General features: G+C 46.4%; 3 protein-coding genes and 2 non-coding genes across 6 annotated transcripts in view; 2 read left to right on the top strand and 3 right to left on the bottom strand.

Moving 5' to 3' along the window:
- The window catches only part of TBL3 (transducin beta like 3), a 54577-nt gene extending 52435 nt beyond the window's left edge, over nucleotides 1–2142 (bottom strand). For both annotated transcript variants that reach the window (XM_070955458.1, XM_070955459.1), the window contains exon 1: nucleotides 2044–2142. In XM_070955458.1, coding sequence (XP_070811559.1) covers nucleotides 2044–2081 — 38 coding nt within the window. In that variant the 5' untranslated portion in view covers nucleotides 2082–2142. The remainder of the gene's footprint in view (nucleotides 1–2043) is intronic.
- Nucleotides 2143–3913: 1771 nt separating this feature from the next.
- LOC139325539 (small nucleolar RNA ACA64) lies at nucleotides 3914–4043 on the bottom strand. Its single transcript, XR_011601098.1, has one exon. It is a non-coding gene; the product is annotated as a small nucleolar RNA ACA64 (small nucleolar RNA).
- Nucleotides 4044–6500: 2457 nt separating this feature from the next.
- RPS2 (ribosomal protein S2) lies at nucleotides 6501–14419 on the top strand. The gene is made up of 7 exons (XM_070955033.1): nucleotides 6501–6692; nucleotides 7318–7407; nucleotides 7910–8017; nucleotides 9902–10075; nucleotides 10262–10421; nucleotides 14031–14122; nucleotides 14293–14419. Exons 1-7 carry the CDS (start codon nucleotides 6522–6524, stop codon nucleotides 14374–14376), a joined length of 879 nt encoding a protein of 292 aa, XP_070811134.1. The 5' UTR covers nucleotides 6501–6521; the 3' UTR covers nucleotides 14377–14419.
- Nucleotides 12644–12783, top strand: LOC139325537 (small nucleolar RNA SNORA64/SNORA10 family). Its single transcript, XR_011601096.1, has one exon. It is a non-coding gene; the product is annotated as a small nucleolar RNA SNORA64/SNORA10 family (small nucleolar RNA).
- Nucleotides 14420–16502: 2083 nt separating the features above from the next.
- On the bottom strand, nucleotides 16503–19157 carry NDUFB10 (NADH:ubiquinone oxidoreductase subunit B10). The gene is made up of 4 exons (XM_070955231.1): nucleotides 18958–19157; nucleotides 18070–18208; nucleotides 17322–17461; nucleotides 16503–16762 (listed from the first exon to the last, which is right to left on the bottom strand). Exons 1-4 carry the CDS (start codon nucleotides 19103–19105, stop codon nucleotides 16659–16661), a joined length of 531 nt encoding a protein of 176 aa, XP_070811332.1. The 5' UTR covers nucleotides 19106–19157; the 3' UTR covers nucleotides 16503–16658.
- Nucleotides 19158–19687: the final 530 nt, after the last annotated feature.

Here is a 19687-nt window from a genome sequence, read left to right as displayed (position 1 = left end):
GGAGTTTTATAAAGCACTAAAAGAAGTTGAAAAGTATGATCGCTCATCAAAACTTACTGTTGAAGAAGCCATCCTTGTTTATCCAGAGATCGTTAGTGATGTGGCCAGAATAGTTACTGCAATGCCACCCACCCAAGTCAGTGTCGAAAGATTATTTTCAGCCCTAAAAATAATAAAGTCTGACTTAAGAGCCTCTATGAAAGAGGATCTGGCAGAGGCAATTCTCTTCCTTAGAACTCTACATTGAATTGATTTGCATTTGCTAAGCCTATAACTACATTTCAAGATTAATATAAACCATTTCTAGGTTTTACAGATTTTGTTTTTGGTTCATATAGATAAGCTTTGTTTTTGTTCTAAAACAACCAAATAATGTGGTTTGTATTTTTGAACTGGTAAAGTTCCTGTTCCTGATGTTTATGCCTGCTGCTACTATCCAGCAACTTGATTAATTAAATTAATAAAAAAAAATTAATAAAACTTTGTTGTTTTCATTGTGTTTGTCTTTTGCTTAAACTGTTCAATACAGTAGACTGTTGGCTTCCCAGCCAGTAGTCCTGTGGTAATGACATGTATGTTGCCTTTCTTTCCTTCAAGGAATGTATAAAATACATTCGCATATTAATACAGAGGAGTCGGAGTCGGGGAGTCGGAGTCGGAGTCGGAGTCGGAAGTACAAAAAACTGAGGAGTCGGAGTCGGAGTCGGAACATTTATCTCCCGACTCCACAGCTCTGCTGGACATTGCATTTAAAAGGTAGAAAAAGACAGCCAGGTTTACCAATAGGAATTCAATAATGTTGTTTTACAACATTAGAAGTCATGGGATCAATAGCTCTTTGAAGACTAACTGCTAAGAGACAAAAAGGTGGGCCTCTTGGGAAAATGGTATCTGAAAACAGATTGTTGGACTAGATGTGGCTTGACCCAGTTAAGGCCCTGTTTTATAAATCTGTACAAATTGCTGAATGTGAGGTGATCCATTGAGGATAAATGGTAAGCAATTCAGCATAGTAAGAAAGAGGATTTTTCCTCCAAGATTCACGTCCCCTTTAAGAGATGGAAACTCACTTTGCCATCTGAGGCCAGTCAAAACTATCACATCTTAAACTGCCTCACAAGGTGGTGGTGGGTGAAAATTATTATTTTCCTCGATACACCAGAGCCTATTCAACTGAAGAATACATCACTGAAGAATACATTGGACAACCATTTGTCTGGAAGGGTCTCTTGCTCGGGCAGAAGGTTGGACTAGATGACCTCCAGGGTCCATCCCAACTCTGATATTCTGAACTCTCTCAGCAACCATTAAATCGGTCATTAAATCAAGTGAATATTTCCATCACTGGAAGCACATTTCATGCCCGTTGATTTTTTTTTAATGGTAGCTGGTTGGTCACAGCCAAGCCACATTTCGCCTGTGTTTGTGGGTGTTTATATGAGGGTTCTCTCATCTGTGGTTCAGCGGGCTCCACAAAGGGTCCAAGCTGGGCTACTCTTCTGCGAAAGGGTCAAGCGCCGCTGCGACCAGGAGATGCCAGTCCGGTTCCTCCTTTAGCAGCCCAGGAAGCCTTCAAAGGGGCTGTGCCGCCAAGTGCTCTGAGCTGCAGACGAAGATCTCCGAGTCAGGACGATCCAACTCTTCTTGTCCGCATTACACAGCGCTGTGCCCCTCGCTCCTCCGGGAGGCTTCGCTTTGTCCTGCTACGCGCTACAGTCCTGGGATCGCCCAGAGGCCTCCCATCCAAGCATTAAGCAACCCCGACTCTGCCTGGCTTTCCGAGCTGGGCTGGAGCCGCCACCGTCGGCCTGGGCTCCCTACTCGCTGGCTCTCTCGCAAGCCGGTTCTGGTGAGAAAAACCCTCTGCGTACGCTCGGTCCAACTAAGCACAGCGTGTGCCCAAGCCGAGCGCGCGCAGCCAGCCAAAGGCCCCCAAACCGCAACGCGGTCGCTATGGCGACGGCGCACTTTCCTCCCCCCCCCCGTCGACAACAGTCGCGGCTCCCGTGGCCCCCCTCCCCCCCGGCGCCTCCCTTTCCTCACTTGCTTTTCAAGTTAGCCGAGGAGCGCGAGACCGCCATCCTCGAGCCCCGGCTCGGTCGCTCCGTGGTTCCAGTCCCCTCGCCTGGACGCCCGGAAGACCTCCACGTGCTTCCGGGAAAATGCGTTTACTTCCGGCGCGTCGCCGTGGCGCAAGCAAAGCAGAGGGATGAAAACGTGGAGAGGGGCGAACTGAGGCGCGAAGGGGCAGCTTCCTGCTCCCTTTCGCAAGTCGCCCTTCGCGGAGGCGACACGGCAAGCGCAACTTCCCCAACCCCGCCGGGAGCAGCAGGGCCGGCTGGTAGCGGGGGAGAAGGTCCTTTTTCATTCGGAGGACCAATTCCTGGCAGACTCACGACTCTTCCGTTCACTTTTTTCTGGCAGAGAGAGGTTGAGTTGCCATGGCTTCTTCCAGGGCTTGACTTGTGGGGTCCCTGGAAATCTCTGAGCTTCTTTTCTTGCATAGGTGTCATTGCTCACCTGGGTAACGCCATCAGTGCTACAAAGGAGCAGTTTGTTCTCATTTTATACACCATTGGCTTGCTTTGTCAGCATTGGTGGGAGGGTTCTTGGTGGCTCTTTGGTTGAACTGCTTGCCTGAGTTTCCATACTTCTTGGATTGGGGTATTGTTTACTGCTTGATTGTGATCTAGTGTTAATCCCTTCCAGCACTGAGGTTAATTCACTGGGTAATGAAATCTCTGCAAGAAAACAACCAATTCAACCCTGAACTACAAATATTCCCAGTGGCTTGACTTGTCAGACTGGCCTTCTGTCACAGTTTCTGGGTAACTGGGTTTCTAGCCCTAACCCATCCAAAGGCTAACCAGGGTTATCCCGATAAACTTTGCAAACCTAACCAATAGAGCTGAATATGCTTCTGATAAGATACATCTAGCTGGCTGTCCTTCAAATCAGTGGTTGAATATACACATGTATGCACACAAACACAAACCTTAATTGGAGGGGGAAAATGTATATCTTTTGCTGATAAGAGCAATGAGGCCACATCAAACCCCTCCCCCCCCCAACCTCAAGGCAGAAATGTTCTGGCCTACCCATTCTTGTAATTGAAAATTAATGGAAATAGGAGTTTTGCATCAGTTAGGCTTTGTTATTGATGTTAGTTCTTAATTTTCATAGTGAAGTGGAACATGGCAGCTGCTTGGTATACATACATTGGGATATTACATAAGCTCAAGAACTAGATAAATAATTCACAAACAAAACATATATACATCACAAAAATGTTTATTTTATAAATCAAAAAACCTTGCAAATGTTAAGTCTCCTCACAAATACATTTTCATTCCTTTGGAGGAAAGGCTATAGTTAATATAAAATCATATATATTCCTCTGCCAACTAATCAATATGCACAATAGCTTGGCACATCTAAATAGCAATAGCACTTAGACTTCACAGTGCTTTCCAGCCCTCTCTAAGGGGTTTACAGAGTCAGCACATTGCCCCCAACAATCTGGGTCCTCATTTTATCAACCTCGGAAGGCTGAGTCAATGGTGGTCCGTGAGAAAATTTGGTGGTCCACAGAAAAATTATTTGCATTTTTTATACTGCACTAAATACTATTTATCTTTTTTTAAAAATCATATTACTGGTCAGTGGGATTTAAAATTATGAATTTAGTGGTCCCTGAGGTCCAAAAGGTTGGTGACCCCTGCTCTAAATGTTGAGTCTCCTCCAATAGTTGTGGGGAAGGGAACACACCTTCTTCCAGAGGTATGTAGTTAAGATCTTGCAGCATATATGTCTTCAAAGTGTATCTTCCTCTGCAGCATCTGTTGAGAAAAATATATGTTAGTATTTTGAATCTTAATTTTGAATCTTATTTCAACCATGTTGTATTTTCATGAGATATAGGAGCCTGGGTTTTATTGCCCAAAGACTGTGCTTAAGGCAATAAGCTTACTGCTCCTTTTTGCTTTGGGCACAGTTATCTTATCCAAGGCCACAAAGGAAGCCAAGGACTATTTTCAGACAGTGCCCTAAAACCCCAGAAGTCATAGTATTACAATGCAAAGCAGCTTCTTTTAACAGCTGAAAAGTTTCTAATATAAACTTCCAGCATTCCAAATTCAGCCTTGAGCGAACTCCCAGCCGAGGGTTCTCTCTTGAGCAAACCAAGATAAACTCTACATTAGAAACTTGTACATAAGCAGAAAACACCCTACAATGTCCAACAGCTGCTAGCCAATAGCCAGCAAAGTGGTGGAACTGGGACATGGAATGTTGTTAGTACCAATCATGGTAGTGCAACTATTGAACAGAATGTAGGCTTGCCACCTACTCTATTTCAGAGATCTGTTTGTTACATAATTTTAAAAGAATGTTCCCTTTGAAGTTACAATCCCTTTATAGGGATGAAGGATAATATTGTCCATAAATGCAAAAGGCAATTTTAATTGCACTTGCCATCTGTATATGCTGTATACATCTCTGGTGTCAGCATGCGAGGAACCCATCTTGCACAAACCTTCCGATACTGAAGAATATCAATAATGTGTCCCACACGTTCCTGTGAAATGCCAAGTTTGGCAGCAATTTCTCTTTGCGTGATCTGCCGATTGTCCTTGATCAGTTCATCAACCTTTTTCACATGAAACTGATCAGTGGCCGTCACTGGTCTTCCACTGCGTTCTTGATCACATAAATCAGTTCTTCCTGGTTTACCACCTTTACATTTTTTGGCCCAGCGACGCACAGTACTCACATCCACACAATCATCACCATAAACAGCAAGCATTTGGCGGTGAATTTCAATTGGGGGAACTCCTTCTGCAGTCAAAAATTCAATCACCGCACGTTGTTTAAAGCGTACTGAGGAATATTCAGTGAAGGCTTCCATTTCACAAGCAATGGCAACACCACCTTTTCTCACAGCAACTTCCCACCAACGGAGGTGAAAGAACAGATGCTAAAGAATATATCGGGGCTTCTAACACAGGACTGGATTTGGGAGGCATCCCTTTTCATTCAACCCTCATGGTACCCAACACAACAACATCCATCAGCTCTAGCTGCAGCAACCACCGGTCTTGATTATGTCGTAGGCTTGTCATCCACTCTATTTCAGGAACCTGTTACATAAAATTGAAAGGGAGGGTTTCTTTTTCAAAGTATCAAAAATGCAGTTGTGCAGCTCTTTTTATAGGTGAAGGACAACATAATGCTAAAGGTAGTTTCAACTACACTTCCCACCTGTATCATTTGCAAAAGTGCAAAAATCACGCAAGTTATTTTGAAAAGGACAGCATTTCAGGATTGCCTTTTTAAAGAAAAGTGCAGAATAAGATATTCGGCAGAAACGACGAACCCAGCCACACCAAAAGAGCCTTTATTAAGACAAGCTACGTCTGATGTGGCCGTGAATTCTAGGAATCCTGGGTTTCTAGAGGCAGCAAACAAAGGCTAAAGCAATTCCTGTACAACAGGACCAAAGTGCTCCGAGACATACAACGCACCGCTCACTGGGCATTATACAAACCACCCGCGCCAGCCAAGGCTGAACCCACCGACGACCTCAAGCACAGGCGGCACCTCTTACCTTCCCGGAAAACGCGCGCCAAGCCCGCTCGCCGCCGCTCCTTTTATATCCTTGGTGTTCTAATTCATGCTCGATCCGGCCAAGAGCGCGGCACGGAGCGAGCGTCTGTGCGCCTGCGCGATCGGTTTAGGAAGTAGGGAAATAGGACCTCGCGCACGCGCTTTGAGAGATAACGGATCTCGCGAGAGGAGCCGATATTAAATACCCCTCCCCGCGCGCGTTCGGCCTTCTATTCTATCGCACGTAAGTAGTTGCCGGTGCTGTTCGCGGCGGTATCCGCCGCCATCACTTTCGGGGGGGCCGCGGCGCTGGGTCCGGTTCTGGGGAGCGGCTAGGAAGGGTCTCCGTCCTCCAGAGAGCAGGGTTTTTTGGGGGGGGGGGTCCCCGCTTTCGATGAGGACGGACCGCAGCGGGAATCCGCTGTGAAGGAACCCGGAAGTCGTGCGGCTCCGCTGCTCGGGAGCTCGTGCCGCGCACGTGGCTCCAGTAGCCGGGCGCGCGAATCGGCGGGCGGGAGGGCGATGCGTCAGGAGGGGGAGGTTTCGGGGTCAGGTGCCCTTCCCTCCTCAGAGCGTTTCTGCGCTGGGTCCATTGGCCACAGAAGAGCCCCAAGGCCCTCCCCGTCCAAATGCCGAGAGCGCCTGAATGGCCCTCCGCTCTGTGCCGTCTGGCTTGCAGGGCCCCGGGGCTTGCCTGGCCCCCATCCCCCCCTTCCCGCTGGCTTGCTTCGTTCTCCGCTTGCTTTAGGGCCGCTTCAGGCTGGAAATGGGACTTGGAACACGGCTCTGGGTACAGGCCGAAGGGTGGCTTTCTTTCCGTCCGGTTTTTCTGCTTGGTCATTTTTGCCTTCTGCAGCACCCTTCGTATATGTGTTCTGAAATAATTCATACGGTTGCAAATCCCCCCCCCCTAGCAAATGGCGGATGACGCCGGTGCTGCGGGAGGGGCAGGAGCAGGAGGAGCTGCTGCCGCCGCCAGAGGAGGCTTCCGAGGTGGCTTCGGCAGTGGAGGCCGGGGCCGTGGAAGAGGTCGGGGCCGTGGTCGGGGCCGTGGTCGCGGGGCTCGAGGCAAAGCTGAGGACAAAGAAGTGAGTAGAATTACCCTGGTACCCTTTTTGAAGTCTGGAGAAAATGTCCTGTATTTTCATTGAAACAAATGGAAATGGCTTTTCTAGATGTACTTCCAGGCATGCCATTCTCTGGTAATAAATAAAAGATTTTAGGAATGCTGATTATGTTTTCATTTTTATTAGGATTGAATAAATCAAAGGCAGAATACTTAACTGAAATGGGCAACCAACAAATCTAATAAAGCAAGCAAGCCCTCTGGATGTATGCACTGGTCTGTTTCAAGCCAGACAGAATTCAGCAGAGGCCACTATAGTTAGAGGACCTTTAGTTATGTTAATACATTTTTCTCCATTTATGATAGTTACAGAAATTAAACCTTCTGATTGATTCCTGTAGAACAGAACTGGACTTTGCTCTCTGGGGTCAAGTGCAACATATAATTGGGTGTCGGCTGCATAACAAAGAAAACATGCAAATAGGAAGGAAGGGGATGGATTGTTAAAATGCATACCATCCTCCAAGTACCATGTACTATTTTTTTAAAATTGTAACTGCTCCAACTGGTTGCTTTTTATATATGAAACTTACATTGTTGCTGAAGGAAGTTTGAGTTCTTTAATAGACTCATTTCTATTTTTGCAGTGGATGCCTGTGACCAAACTAGGCCGACTGGTAAAGGACATGAAGATCAAATCTCTGGAAGAGATCTACCTTTTCTCTCTTCCAATCAAGGTATATTACTCTTAAAAACTTGGAGAACTCATTACTTTCTCAGAGGATAACAGATAGCTGCAGGGATGGGGACAGGGTAAGCTCAATTGTGTAATAACCCAGTAAAATTGGTGAGACAGTCCAGACAAAATTTGAAAGAAATTGTTCTCTTTAAGTTATTGTTGCATGGTGTATTATTAATTTTGAGTTTTAAAAGGAGCTAGAGAAAATCCATTTTAGTGAGAGCTTGTTTGACACACAATTAAAAGCTGCAGATCAACTTCTAGTCCTACCTTAATTTTGAAAATCATCTGGATGACTTGCCCAGTTACTTTCAGCCCTAGGAAGAACCTACTGGCAGGCCACTCCCAAAAATATTGCAAAGAAAATTGTATCTACTTGTTCTGGGGGTCTGCAGAAACCAGGATTGACTTGTCAACCAAGTCAACAATGAAGAGAGTTGATGTTATTGTGAAATTTCTTGCAGTATAGAGAGGTAGTTTATCGTATATTGATTTTTCAGGAGTCTGAAATCATTGACTTCTTCCTGGGTTCCTCGCTGAAGGATGAGGTTTTGAAAATCATGCCAGTGCAGAAGCAAACACGGGCAGGCCAGCGCACCAGGTTCAAGGTAACCTCAGCTGCATTTTGCTTCCTGTGCTTGGGAGGTGTAGTTTCTATGGCAATAGAAATTCCTGATGTAACTTATAGCTAAACCATCCTCCTTTTTTCTTGGTATGTTTACTTGTTAAAGCAGACTTCCCAATCTGGGATTCATTTGTTTCAAGCTGGGAAAGTAAGCAAACTTTACATTGAAAGTTTGTTCAATGTAAAGAATGAACTTTTCCTGATATCTGAAGGAACTGAATATCTGAAGGATATTCTGAAGGAGCAGACGTGGTTTTGGAACCACTGAATCATATCTTTTAAAAATCCTGAAACACCGGAGGACTGGAATTAGCAAAAGAAAAGTGCTCCAGAATTCCAAAACCATCATGCCAGACAAACCTTATTGCATTCTTGCTGTATACATGGCATACTTCAATAAGTATTTCACAGTAGATCACAATCTACTTCTTGTTAAGATAGAACAATGTGAGATAGACAGCTTCACCATCAGAGGGATTCGTAACTGGCTGAACACCCGCATTCAGCATGTGGTCCTCAATGGAACTATATTGACCTGGAGGGAAGCATGCAGCGGGGTATTCCAAGGCTCTGTCTTAGGCCCAGTACTCATCTTCATAAATTATCTAGATGAGGAGATAGAAGGGGAACAATCAGAATCAAAAATGCAGATAAAAACCAACCTGGAGGAAATAGCAAATCCATTAGATTCAGAAGGACCTTGGCAGACTTGAGCAGTGGGCCCTACCAACAAAATGCAGTTCAGTGAAAGGTAAGGTTTGCCCTTAAGCAAGAAAAACCAAATGCACAGTATAGAATGGATAGTACCTGATTCAACAGCAGAGATCTAGGAGTCCTAGTGGACAAACAAATATAGGCCAACAGTGGGTTGCAGCCGTCAGAAAAGCCAATGCAATCCAATCAACAGAGGAATAGAGTCAAGATCATGTGAATTGTTATACTGCACTGGTAAGACCACACTTGGAATGTTGCATTCAGTGATTGAATGCTCTTTTTATACTCAAAAAGATGTTGAGTCTCTAGAAAGAGTGCAGGGAAGAACAACAAAGCTGATTAAAGGACTGGAGGATAAAGCGTACAACGAATAGTTGTGGGAACTGGGTATTTCTAGTCCAACAAAGAAAAGGACTAAGGTAACATGGTAGTCCTCCAGTACTTGAGGGGCTGTCACAGAGAAGAGGGGGTTGACGTGTTCTCCAAAGCACCCGAGGGCAGAACAAGGACTAATGGATGGAAACATAACAGATCCAACCTAGAATTAAGGCGGCATTCCCTTTCAGTGAGACCAGTCAGTGAACTGCTCACTTTCAGTGAACAGTCAGGCAGGGCCTGCAGGATGGCGGTGGCCTTGGGCTGTGGAATTGGGGTGGCTGGCCACAGCTTGGGGTGCCCCTGGGCTGACATAGAGCCCTGGGAGCAACAGTGGAGAGCTGAGACTGCTGAAAGCCTCAGCCTCTACGTCAGCCCCAGCGCCACTGCTGGAGGAGGCCGTGCGCAAAGTAGCCAAAAGGGCAAGGAGAAGGAAGGAGATTGGGCGGGGCCTGAAACACCCCTTTGGCTGGAAACATGGGTGAGTTGTCAAGTACCTGAATTCTGACCACAAGGACACTGCTGTGCCCGTAACTTGGGGGCCAGGGTAAACCTCATTCTTTCATGCTGCTTGAATTTCAAATGGTTGCTGAATGAATGGTCATAACCCGAGGACTGCCTGTGATAAACTGTGCTCAGTATCAGGTTTTTTGGCTAGGTGTTTGCAGAGTTCAAGTTGGGCTGGCTGTCAGGGTGGTTGGTGCCTTTGTGTGTATTTATGGCAACGGGTGTTTGCATTTCTGGTGTGGAATTATGGGTTATCTCTTTTTCTCCTTAGGCCTTTGTTGCAATTGGGGATTACAATGGTCATGTTGGTCTCGGGGTCAAGTGCTCTAAAGAAGTTGCCACGGCCATTCGTGGGGCCATCATCCTGGCAAAACTCTCCATCGTGCCAGTGAGGCGAGGCTATTGGGGAAACAAGATTGGCAAGCCTCACACTGTGCCGTGCAAGGTAACACTTCTAGTTTTGTGGAGCTTTTGCATTGACTGAATAGCAAGAGCACTTAGACTTCTATACCGCTTCGCAGTGTTTTATAGCCCTACTGCCCCCCCTCCACACACACACACACACAAACACAATCTGGGTCCTCATGAACTACTTTACTATGTGAACCTCTTGTCTGGTTTGCATTTGTAGGTGACAGGCCGGTGTGGGTCCGTCCTGGTTCGCCTCATTCCTGCCCCACGTGGCACAGGGATTGTGTCTGCCCCCGTTCCCAAGAAGCTACTGATGATGGCGGGAATCGATGACTGCTACACCTCAGCCAGGGGCTGCACTGCTACCTTGGGCAATTTTGGTACGTCTTGGTGGAACTGAAGTAAATGGGTGTAATTTGGGAAATGGCAACCTTGTGCCACAGAATTCTTAGCTTGCCAGTAGCTTATTTATTTACCGTATTTTTCGGAGAATAAGACACACCTTTTCCCCCAAAAAAAGAGGGTGAAAATCTGGATGCATTTTATACTCCGAATGTAGCCCCGCTCAGCTTTTTTCAGAGGCTGAAAGAAGCTTCAGAAAAGAAGCCCCCAAACAGAGCTTCAGAGGCTTTTTTTCTGAAGCTCTGTTTTGGAGGCTTTCAGAGGCAGGAAAAAAAGTTTTTTCTGAAACAGAGTTTCAGAAGTTTGAGAGGCAGAAAAAAAAAAGGCAAGGCACAGAGCTAACAACCAAGGACCCTGTTGCTAAAATTTACCTCTGGGAACAGCTGATTGGGGGTATTCCAGGAGGCCGATCCACCCGCCAATCAGCTTTTTTCTTATTTTCCTCCCCAAAAAGTAAGGTGCATCTTATACTCCGAAAAATACAATAATTTATAGAGCTGTCAATCTCAACAATGTGGCTCTGGGTTGTATACAACCAAGCAAAGCAAATATAACAATTGAAAACAATTTTCAAGTGCAATTAACAATCTTGCAAGTTTGTCAAAGGGCCCCCAAAGTTGTTGGAAGAACTGTGTTTGTGCTTCTAGTCTGCTTTCTGGACTATTTCGCCTTACGAACTCTACGTAATGCATATGTCATTCTTGCTGTCATCTTGGCTTGAAGATGGCCAAGAGGAGCTTGGCATCACAGTTCTTAGTACTCAAGAGAACAGATCCACAACCTAAAATTCCAGAGCTTTATGCACCCTCTAGAGTTTTTCAGACAATGAAACTTGTTTTAAAATTCCCTGATCAAGAAACAAACAGGTCTGGTGAAAAATGGCTGTGTTCAAGTTACATTTTTTAGTCTGTGAACAATAAAGTTCCTGGAACATGGTTTGAAAAATCCTGCTGTAGGAAACCCCACCCCACCCCCCAAAAAAACCATCCTGAAGTAAGCTTCCAAATAGTAATTGTTTGCATTATGCGTAGAGAAGCTCTTAAATTCAAGAATTATATTAAGTGTACATGAACAAGTCAAATCTAGTTTTTATTCTGGCTTTTGGAATACCACCCGTAGCATATCCCTTGGAAGCGAAGTGGAACCTGCAGCCCATAAAATAATGAGCACACCCTTGATTTGAAACTGCAAGAGGAGATGAGGTGACCCTGGAGTGGAAGGCAGTCTGAATGCAGAGAGTGATAAAGACCATCTCTTGCATATTTGCAGGCTTCATGGCCCTGGCCTCTCTAAAGCAGGGAGAGAGACATCGATAGATTTTGAATGTTATAGGTTAATTTATTTTATATAAGGGGACCTCCCCCTCACACAAAGAGACAGTACCACTGCACAGATCCACCCCTTGGTCATCTGTCAGGCTGTCAGGAGGGGCAGGATCTTGTTCTGACCTAGGTTTCCTTAGAAATTAAACAGCACAAACTTAGTCCCGGCAAACCTCTTTAATTCATACGATTCTAAATTACTTTCATTTAAAGTCTCAAGACTTGATAAACAGTCTTTCTGAGGAAGGTTATCAACACCCACCTATCTCCAGTGGAACGCTGCCAAAGAGCAAATTTCCAGACACAGGGCAAGGCCAAACCTGGCATAGTCACAAGTTTCAAATCTTGAATCAGCCAGATGAACTAATTGCTTCCTGCAAAAGCTCATGTCCCATTTGCTTCTCTTTTATGTCTTATGGGAGGGGCCAATCATCTCTCAGCCTTACTCCCAAATCGACCCTGTTTCCTTAATTGTTCCTGTCTCCTGGCATCTCTGCGCATGAGCACACTGGGAACAGGCTCCTGTTCTTCTGCCTCGCTGATGTCAGACTCCAGAGGCGGCAAAGAACTACCAGATAGCCTTGGCCCCCGCTCTGCCTCCGACTCAGAGCCCTCGTCCGAGCCTTCCCCAGACTCCAGGACTGGCCCACATTCCTCCCCAAACTCCTCACCGTCTGAATCTGCTGCCAGCTCTGCTGGCCACTGGCAGGCCACAACAGATCTAACATAGGTGACTAAGGTAACATTTAGTGCTGGCTGGCTCCTGTTATAGGAGTATAAATGGCTGCTCCGTGGACTTGATAAATAAATTGGCCAAATCCCAGCCTAGTATCATTTTGCGCTGGTGTTTTGGTTCTTTGGAAATGCTCAATTCTAGAACTCTCTCAGCTCTGCTCAGTTGCACCTGACTCCAGTGGTGCAGCTGTCGTTTTCGAGAGGGAAAGCAAATGAGTTCAAATTTGCACGGCAGTGAGTTCGGCTGCAGTGGTCTCTCTGTTCCTTATCAAACTCAACAGGTTTGAATATATGAGTGTGCATTATAAAAGAATACTAGCTGATAACTCTGTGTTGCCTGGGTATTTATTGCCAGCTCCCCCCTCTGTGTGTATCTTTCTCTCTCTCTCTCTCTCTCTCTCTCTCTCTCTATTGGTTCGATTTATAGGCCGCCCTTCTCCGGAGAGTCAGGGCGGCTTACAATGCATTAAGCAATAGCCTTCATACTTTTGTATATACCTGCTTAGTAGGGTTTTGCCCCCCCCCAGCGGTATTCTTTTTTATACAAAGTCAGCTTATTGCCCCCACAATCCGGGTCCTCATTTTATCTACCTCGAAAGGATGGAAGGCTGAGTCAACCTTGAGCCTGGTGAGATTAATTGCAGGCAGCTGGTGTTACTTAACAATACTTTAGTCTGCTGCGCCACCAAGGCTCTTCTCTATTCCCCCCCCCTCTGTATCTTCCTCCCTGCCCTCTCGCCCCCCCCCCCCCCCCCGGGCAGGCCATGAGGCACTCTTGCAGCACCTTGCACAGTTTAGTGAACTTTAGTGTGCTTCACAATGGGGGAGATGGGGTCCCCTCCTCCTCCTGGAGCCCATTTCAACGTGGAGCGACAATGCGTTCTTGCGTTACTCGCCCCTAGCAACAAGATGCGACTTACATCTCTGAGCCCGAAGCAGCGGGAGGGCTGCCTTGACTGCAAATGTGGCACGAAGGCAAGGACAGGGTCCCTTCGCTCCTTCACTAAGGCTCTGGCCATCGCCTTGCCGTGTCCTCCATTCCCCCCCCCCCCTCCTCCCCGCAGGTCTTTGGCTGAGCTCGGTGGGCCTGAACTCCAGCCCGAAGTGGCAGGAGCCAAGGCTGCCTTGAGCACAAATGTGGCGCAAAGACAAGTATAGAACCGCTTCGCTCCTGCACTAAGGCTCTTGTGGCCCTCCTCTTCCTTCCCTTCTCCTCTCGCAACCCTTGGCCAGTGGTGGTGCCGGGAGGTGTGCCATTACCATGACAACTCCACTGTACAACAAGAGTTGTGATCTTAGCAGAGCACACACACCTAGGGGTGTCTTACCCCACAGTATTTTTTTTCCAGAGAGTGAGTCATCTGTGTACCAAGTTTGGTTGAAATTGCTCAAGGCGTTCCAGTTACGCTGGAACATACATACATACATACATACATACATACATACATACATACATACATACATACATACAGCCTTTTTTATATATATAGAAGATTGTGAGTACTGAGGTGACTTCAATTTTTATTTCAGCTAAAGCCACCTTTGATGCTATCTCCAAGACCTACAGTTATCTGACCCCTGATCTCTGGAAAGAAACTGTCTTCACTAAATCTCCTTATCAGGTAAGGAGTTTATGCCTTTCCTTTCCAACGAGACAGACATGGAGGCTCCTCTCATTTTATCCTACTAACCCTGTGATGGAGTGAAGTCACTGAACAGAATTCCTGCCTGCCTCCTAGAGCTGTATTTTATGGGGGGCGGAAATTGATGAACCTTTTCCCCTTTTCTACAGGAGTTCACTGATCATCTGGCGAAGACACACACCACCAGAGTGTCTGTGCAAAGAACTCAGGCAGCTGCTGTGGCAACCACCTAAAAGATCCTGTACATTATCAATAAAGTAATCCTTACGTTTTAAACCAACCTAGTACATGCTGTATTTGTTCCTTGGGCAGGTTCCTTCATTGGGAGAAATGCCAATGTTCCAAAAAATGCATCTTGAACATAAACAATATCCTTGAGTAAGGAAGGTTTGGGGGATCTTCAGGAGTTGTGATTGCTTTGCTTGTATGTTTCAGTGGTTGGCCGCAAGATTGGATATCGGCAAGGTGAGAGGCCAAGAGAAGGACTTGGTTGTTCTTTCCTCCCAAGCTTAGCTCTTGATAACCATCACTGATGTTCTCGTTGCCTTCTGCAGTGTCATCACTTTCCATCATTGGATTCTTCTCAACATTCTTCATCCTTGTCTCAGAATGTTCTGGGTTACCATAGGGACAGGAATTTTAAATGATTGAACTTTACTGGCCACATTTTACCGGATGTCAGTTAGGTTAACATTTGTTTTTCCCATCATTTGAAATATAGCTTCTCTCTCATTTGATCTCTAACAAACACTACCTTTCTCAACAAATGGAGCCATTGATCGTTTTTATCTAGAGGCTTAAGTTGTTGCAGACTTGACAGTAAGCCAGAACTGCATTCTTTTAATTCACCTGGAGGATTAACCTACCCTTGGGAATTTTGCAACCGTTAGAACCATGGCTAGCTCTGGTAAATACCAAGCGGAGCTGGAACCTAGGGAAGAATTATATTATGGGACAGACGTCATACAAATGTATCAACTTTTGATCGTTTTCCTTTTTCTTGATTTGAATATTTAATTTAATCAATCATATTTCTATGCCGCCCAACTCCCAAGGGACTCTGGGCGGCTTACAACAAAAATAATACAATGAACACAATTTTTTTAAAAAAAAAAAACATAAAAGCATTTTAAAAACACATGCACACCATCCATGGCCGGATCTCGCAAGATTGAACAGCGAGATCAGCGGCCCCAGGCCTGCCAGAAAAGCCAGGTCTTCACCGCTTTTCGGAAGGCCAATAGGGTGGGGATGGTCCGGACCTCAGGAGGTAACTGGTTCCAGAGAGCTGGGGCAGCCACAGAGAAGGCCCTCCCCTGCGGGCCCGCCAGCCGGCATTGTTTAGCTGATGGGACCCAGAGACCAACTCTGTGGGATCTTGCCGGTTGCTGGGAGCTATGCAGTAGAAGGCGGTCTCGAAGATAGCCTGGCATTGAGCCATGTAGGGCTTTAAAGGTAATAACCAACACCTTGAATTGTGCCCGGAGACCAATAGGGAGCCAGTGCAGCTCGCAGAGAATTGGTGTATGTGGGTGCATCTAGGTGCACCCATGATAGCTTGCGCAGCTACATTCTGGACCAACTGTAGTCTCCGAACACTCTTGAAGGGTAGCCCCATCTAATGTGACAAGCAGAGAGCGTGCTCAGAGGCAATGTCTTTACTGATGCATTTATGAACAATTGGCTTGGATTTCATTGCCACCTGGCACTAAGCCCCTGCCACCCTGTGCCCACCGATCCAGCTGACAACTCCCATTGCAAACGTGGCTACGGGGAGGAGGGGAGAGAGCCAAAAACAGCCCTTCAGCTGCTATGGGTCAAAAATCCCCTTTGTAAAGAGGTCCTGGGTAGTGCAGTGCTTTGCAGTCTAAAATTCATTTAAAGTATGTTGAATAGTCTGAGCCTGAGCAATGTGCAAAATGTTCTGTGAATAGAGCAGTTTCAGGTGATCTGCTTAGGGACAAAAATGGGCACGCATGTGAGATACTAGAGAAAAGGGAATAGTTTGATAGTTTATTAATTGTACTGTTGTACAATTGTACTGTTCCATTGAACCATCCCGACTCCAAAATATTGGATAATCATTTGTCCAGGATAGAACAGGGACTCCTGCAGGGGGTTGGAACCTCCAAAGTCTCTTCTAGCCCTGTTTCTACCCTGCTCAAATTCAAGGATAGCAGCAGTAGCAAGGAAAAGGGTAGGGTGCACCATCCATAACTTACCTAGTGATCTCCTCCCAGATTCTGTTTTGGCTGAAAACTGGAATGGTTCAAGTTCCAGGGAATTTTCTAGCCCGGTTCCAGAGCCACCATGTTTTCTTTGCATTTGGCTCCGTAAGCCATTAACGAACAAGACAAAATTTTGCTATGCTGAAATGTCTTTATTTTATACAAAGAACATTAAGGAATTGATAAAGATTATATATTTATTCATTTTACAGCTGAGTTGCACTTCAGCCTCATCTGCTACAGAATTGCACCAGGGTTGTCCCCTGATTTCCCACCAAAGACGCAGCTCATTTCTTTTCTGCCTCTGCTTGGGCCTTCCTTTCTGCAATCATCCGATGTTTCTGCTTCATTAAACACCTGCGAGCAGATCCAAAACCACCTAGGTCATCATCTAAAATAAAAAAACCCAGGTTACACAATAATCTGCCAAAAAGATTACTGCGCGGTGACACTGCCAAGCAAGGAACTTTCTTGAAAGGCAGAATTCTCCCTGAGTCCTCCTGACTCACTGGGATTGAACACTGATTTAAAAAGCTTCTTTTTAATTCTCAAAACGTAAAGCAACTTGAAAAGAAATCCAAGTTCATTGCTGAAGAGGATACTTAGGGACATTTTTTATTGTTTTTCTTCATTAAAAACAATCTTCATGAAGTACATTTAATTGAATTTCACAGCAAGTTGAACCCAAGTAAAAACTAAATTTTAAAAACATTCACGCATGGGAAAAAAAAGTCAAAGTCCCAAATCTTCTCCATAAAGAAGTCAGGAACTAATTCTTACTAAGTGTGAAGTAAAATAACCCACATAAACCAAAACTTATTAACACCCTCAATCATTTTGACATATGTAAATAGGATCCTTATACCAAAAAGTTTTGAGAACCACTGGCCTAGAATATGGGATCTGGTTTTACATAATTTTAATGTAAAAAATGTCAGGGGTTGACTTACATCGATCCCTATAAGCTTTGGCTACATCTTTAAAAAGCTGTAGGTCCTTTGCACAATTTTCAGCGGCATTCACGCCTTCCCGGACATTGCAAGCACCTAACCTCTCCCGTATGATTTTCACAATTTCCTGGTCAACATGCCTATGAAAGCAGAAAAACAATTTGGAGAATGCTGTAACACACGTAACTGTTCCTCCAGTTAGCCATGCAACCTCAGTGCCCAGCATCTTTTTAGGCTCATACTCCCATTGAACAGATGGCTCTTTTAATGAACAGCACACAAGTGTTGTGCTCATGTGGGGTTTGAACCACTAACAAATCTTTATCAAAGCAAGCCCAGCCTTACTATGATTCTACCTTCAAACAAAATGTTTGCATTAGATAAAATACTGAAGATTTGTTTTCATAACTTTTCTTTACCAAAGGAACCACTTCTCGCTTTCCTGATGTGACTGCAAAGAGCCCCTTTAGAAGATGAGCTTTCTGCTCTCCTCCTTCCTTATTTGTTCCACCACTGTAATTTAAGTCCAGGAAAAAGCCTGATCATAGGCCATTTTAGACCCTTCTCCTGGAATACCTGTGGCCCTACCTATATTCCCAAGCTTGCCATCTTTTAACTGCTGCCTGTGCTGATAGTTACCTAACAGGCTACAAAATACTTCCAAATAATTTAAGCACATAAAGCTGCAGATAACAGTGGCCTGCATAACAGATCATTTGAGACAAACTCGGGAAAGATACAGACATACAAATCTCTTTTCCACTGCATCTCAGCTTCATAGATGCACAGGTAGTCATCCTCCAAGCATTCTGTAATGTCCGGCACACGGCGGAACTCCCGGTGATAGTAATAAATCTTATTGTTTGAACGCTGGCGTTCCATCCATTCTGTTAAAAAAAAATAATAAGTCCATTCCAGACAGGAGCTAGAGAGCTCTTTTAATCAGCAAGGTTAAAGATGAAGTGATTGCTAGGATCTTAAGACAGCTTGCCTTTTTTTGTACACAATTTGTATTAAAACTATTCACAAGAAGATAGAAACTAAGAAACTAATGTATAGTGAGGAAGAAAAAAGAAGTAAGAAAAAGAAATCAAAGAAAGAGCAAAAGCTGGAAGAAAAGAAAGTTGAAGAGTGATAGAAATGAAAGAAGTGGCTTCTGATATTCTTCACAGCAGTCCGGTGGGCCTGATTTCTAGGAAGCCATCCTGGAAAGGCTGCCCTGCTCCCCATCTGAACCTCAGGCGCGGCCCGCCCGGCCGAAGGGCTGAAACTCGCCTGCCACCGGCTCACCGTTGCGTCTCGTTTCTGTCCGACGGAGCCTCCAGGGAAGGCAGGCAAACCGAGTCAGCCGCTGATCTCTGCAGAAGACGCGCTATGGGGCCCTCCAGCCCTCCTTGCGCGAGCGGAGAAGGCGCTGCAGCTGGACGGAGCCTCAGCCGGTCAGGCCAGCGCTTCCCCAACCTTGGCAACTGCAGGGTATGTGGACTTCGGCTCCCAGAATCCTTACCAAGAGTCATGCAGGCTGCGGAATTGTGGGAGCCGGAGTCCATACGCCTGAAAGAAGCCCCGCCTTCCAACCGCTACGGCTGAGGATGACGGGAGTTGTAGTTGCAAAAGCACCGTCCCTCCTCCTCACCTCTGTACAGGGTGACCGGTCTGTCTACCGTGTAGTAAAAGAGCTTCTCGAAGAAGAGAGTCGGGCCGGAAGAGGGCACCGGGGGTCCAGGCTCCGGAACATCGATCGGGGGCAAGTTATACGCCGCCCGCTCCGAGTCCTTCGACATCTCCGCAGCCTCCGGAACGTCTGATCGGACAAAATGGCGGCGGAAGACAAGTGCGCATGCGTATGCTAGCGAGAATGCTTTCGCTTTCCGCCGGCCAATCGGTGGGGAGGCGTTTCTGCGCGTGCGCGCCGAGGGGGGTGTCTGCGTTTGCCGAGTGGGCGTTCCTGTCCGCCCTTTAATTTGGCGGCCGACGCGATGAGTCCAGTAGGGGGCGTCAGGGAGCTCCCAGCCGCGTGGCCGGCGCGTTTCTCCCTCTGAGGTCCGCTGTGCCGGCCGCCCAGACGGAGCTTCCGGCCCCCCCCCCCGCCTTCCTCACTTCACGATGGTTGGGGCTGGGGAAGGGGCGCCTCCGCTTCCATCTTTAGCCCCGGGGCGGAATTTGCAGCGGCGCGGGCGGAGCCCCCGGCAAACGGCTCAGGACCCGGAAGGCGGGTTTCCTCTCTTCCGGAAGGGGGCCGAGCCCGTGCTCGGAGACCCCCCATTGGCCCCCGCCCTGCAGGTGCAAGAGCGGCCGTCCAAGGCTCAGATCGGGGCCGCCCTTTGGCTGCAGCCCAGAAGCTCTGAAGAAGCCAGGAGCCCCTC

Source organism: Pituophis catenifer, unplaced genomic scaffold, assembly GCF_029215685.1.
Source record: "Pituophis catenifer annectens isolate HBS135680 unplaced genomic scaffold, rPitCat1.0.hap2 SCAF_16, whole genome shotgun sequence".
Taxonomy (NCBI): Eukaryota; Metazoa; Chordata; class Lepidosauria; order Squamata; family Colubridae; genus Pituophis; species Pituophis catenifer.
The sequence above is the reverse complement of the archived record's forward strand: the minus strand, read 5'-3'. Positions and strand labels throughout refer to the sequence as shown.

Bases quoted from the DNA above. Each gene is read 5' to 3' on its own strand.
- RPS2 (XM_070955033.1), top strand. From the start codon at position 6,522: ATGGCGGATGACGCCGGTGCTGCGGGAGGGGCAGGAGCAGGAGGAGCT. The intron at 10,076-10,261 runs GTAACACTTCTA...TTGCATTTGTAG, and splicing joins CTCACACTGTGCCGTGCAAG to GTGACAGGCCGGTGTGGGTC. The intron at 14,123-14,292 runs GTAAGGAGTTTA...CCTTTTCTACAG, and splicing joins TCACTAAATCTCCTTATCAG to GAGTTCACTGATCATCTGGC.
- NDUFB10 (XM_070955231.1), bottom strand. From the start codon at position 19,105: ATGTCGAAGGACTCGGAGCGGGCGGCGTATAACTTGCCCCCGATCGAT. The intron at 18,209-18,957 runs GTGAGGAGGAGG...TTTTTTTAACAG, and splicing joins ACCGGTCACCCTGTACAGAG to AATGGATGGAACGCCAGCGT. The intron at 17,462-18,069 runs GTATGTCTGTAT...CTGCTTTCATAG, and splicing joins ATGCAGTGGAAAAGAGATTT to GCATGTTGACCAGGAAATTG.